Below are 914 nucleotides of genomic sequence, written 5' to 3' on the forward strand. Positions count from 1 at the left end.
GGCTGAAAGAAACCTCAACTCAGGTTTTTATGGCTTCCTCCCTCCTGTAAACATGGACATGGGCCAGCAAACCTGCTGCAAAGTTCTGGTGTCGCCTACCGATAGTGAGTTTTCCCATAGTCTTTGAGTGCCTTGTCCGAAGCTGACATGCTGCCAGCGGTGTCTCCGGTCCCTTTTGGTACGCCGCCGGTGCCACCGTCCAGATCATCCTGTTCGCGACTCTCGCCATCGAACTCAAGCGCAAGGCGCCCAACGCACACACCTTTCTCGAAGTCGTCCGAGCCCGCTATGGACCTGTTACCCACTTTGTCTTTATCGTCTTCTGCTGCTTCACCAACATTCTCGTCACGGCCATGCTGCTGACGGGCGGTGCTGCCGTCATTGAGAACCTGACGGGGGCCCCGACTGCTGCCACCGTCTTCATCTTCCCCCTCGGTGTCGTTGTGTACACGCTTTTCGGCGGCATCAAGGCCACCTTCATCACCGACTACGTCAACGCGCTCGTCATCCTGGTCATCATCTTCATCTTCGCGTTTGTCGTGTACGCGACCAACGGCATCCTGGGTTCGCCCGGTGCCGTGTGGGACATTCTGCAGGAGATCTCCAAGGAGCGACCCATCAGCGGCAACGCCGGCGGCAGCTACCTGACCATGCGCTCACAGGGCGGCGCCGAGTTCTTCGTCATCAACATTGTCGGCAACTTTGGCACCGTCTTCCTTGACAATGGTTACTACAACAAGGCCATCTCTGCTTCGCCTGTTGATGCCCTTCCCGGCTACGTTATGGGGTAGGTCTCCACTCGTCCATTCGCTCATGAGCATGGCTTTACTAACAGTCTGTCAGTGGTCTCAGCTGGTTCGCGGTCCCCTGGTTGACAGCCACCACCATGGGTCTCGCCGGTCTCGCGCTCGGTG

General features: G+C 57.8%; 1 protein-coding gene across 1 annotated transcript in view; it reads left to right on the forward strand.

The window, feature by feature from the left end:
* Positions 1–648, forward strand: part of VDBG_02749 (urea active transporter) — a gene marked incomplete at both ends in the record, with an annotated part of 1,773 nt that extends 1,125 nt beyond the window's left edge. The window contains 2 exons of the mRNA XM_003006564.1: positions 158–541; positions 597–648. Of these exons, the coding sequence (XP_003006610.1) occupies positions 158–541; positions 597–648 (436 nt within the window). The remainder of the gene's footprint in view (positions 1–157; positions 542–596) is intronic.
* Positions 649–914: the final 266 nt, after the last annotated feature.

Source organism: Verticillium alfalfae, genomic scaffold (assembly GCF_000150825.1).
Source record: "Verticillium alfalfae VaMs.102 supercont1.3 genomic scaffold, whole genome shotgun sequence".
In the NCBI taxonomy this organism is placed as follows: domain Eukaryota; kingdom Fungi; phylum Ascomycota; class Sordariomycetes; order Glomerellales; family Plectosphaerellaceae; genus Verticillium; species Verticillium alfalfae.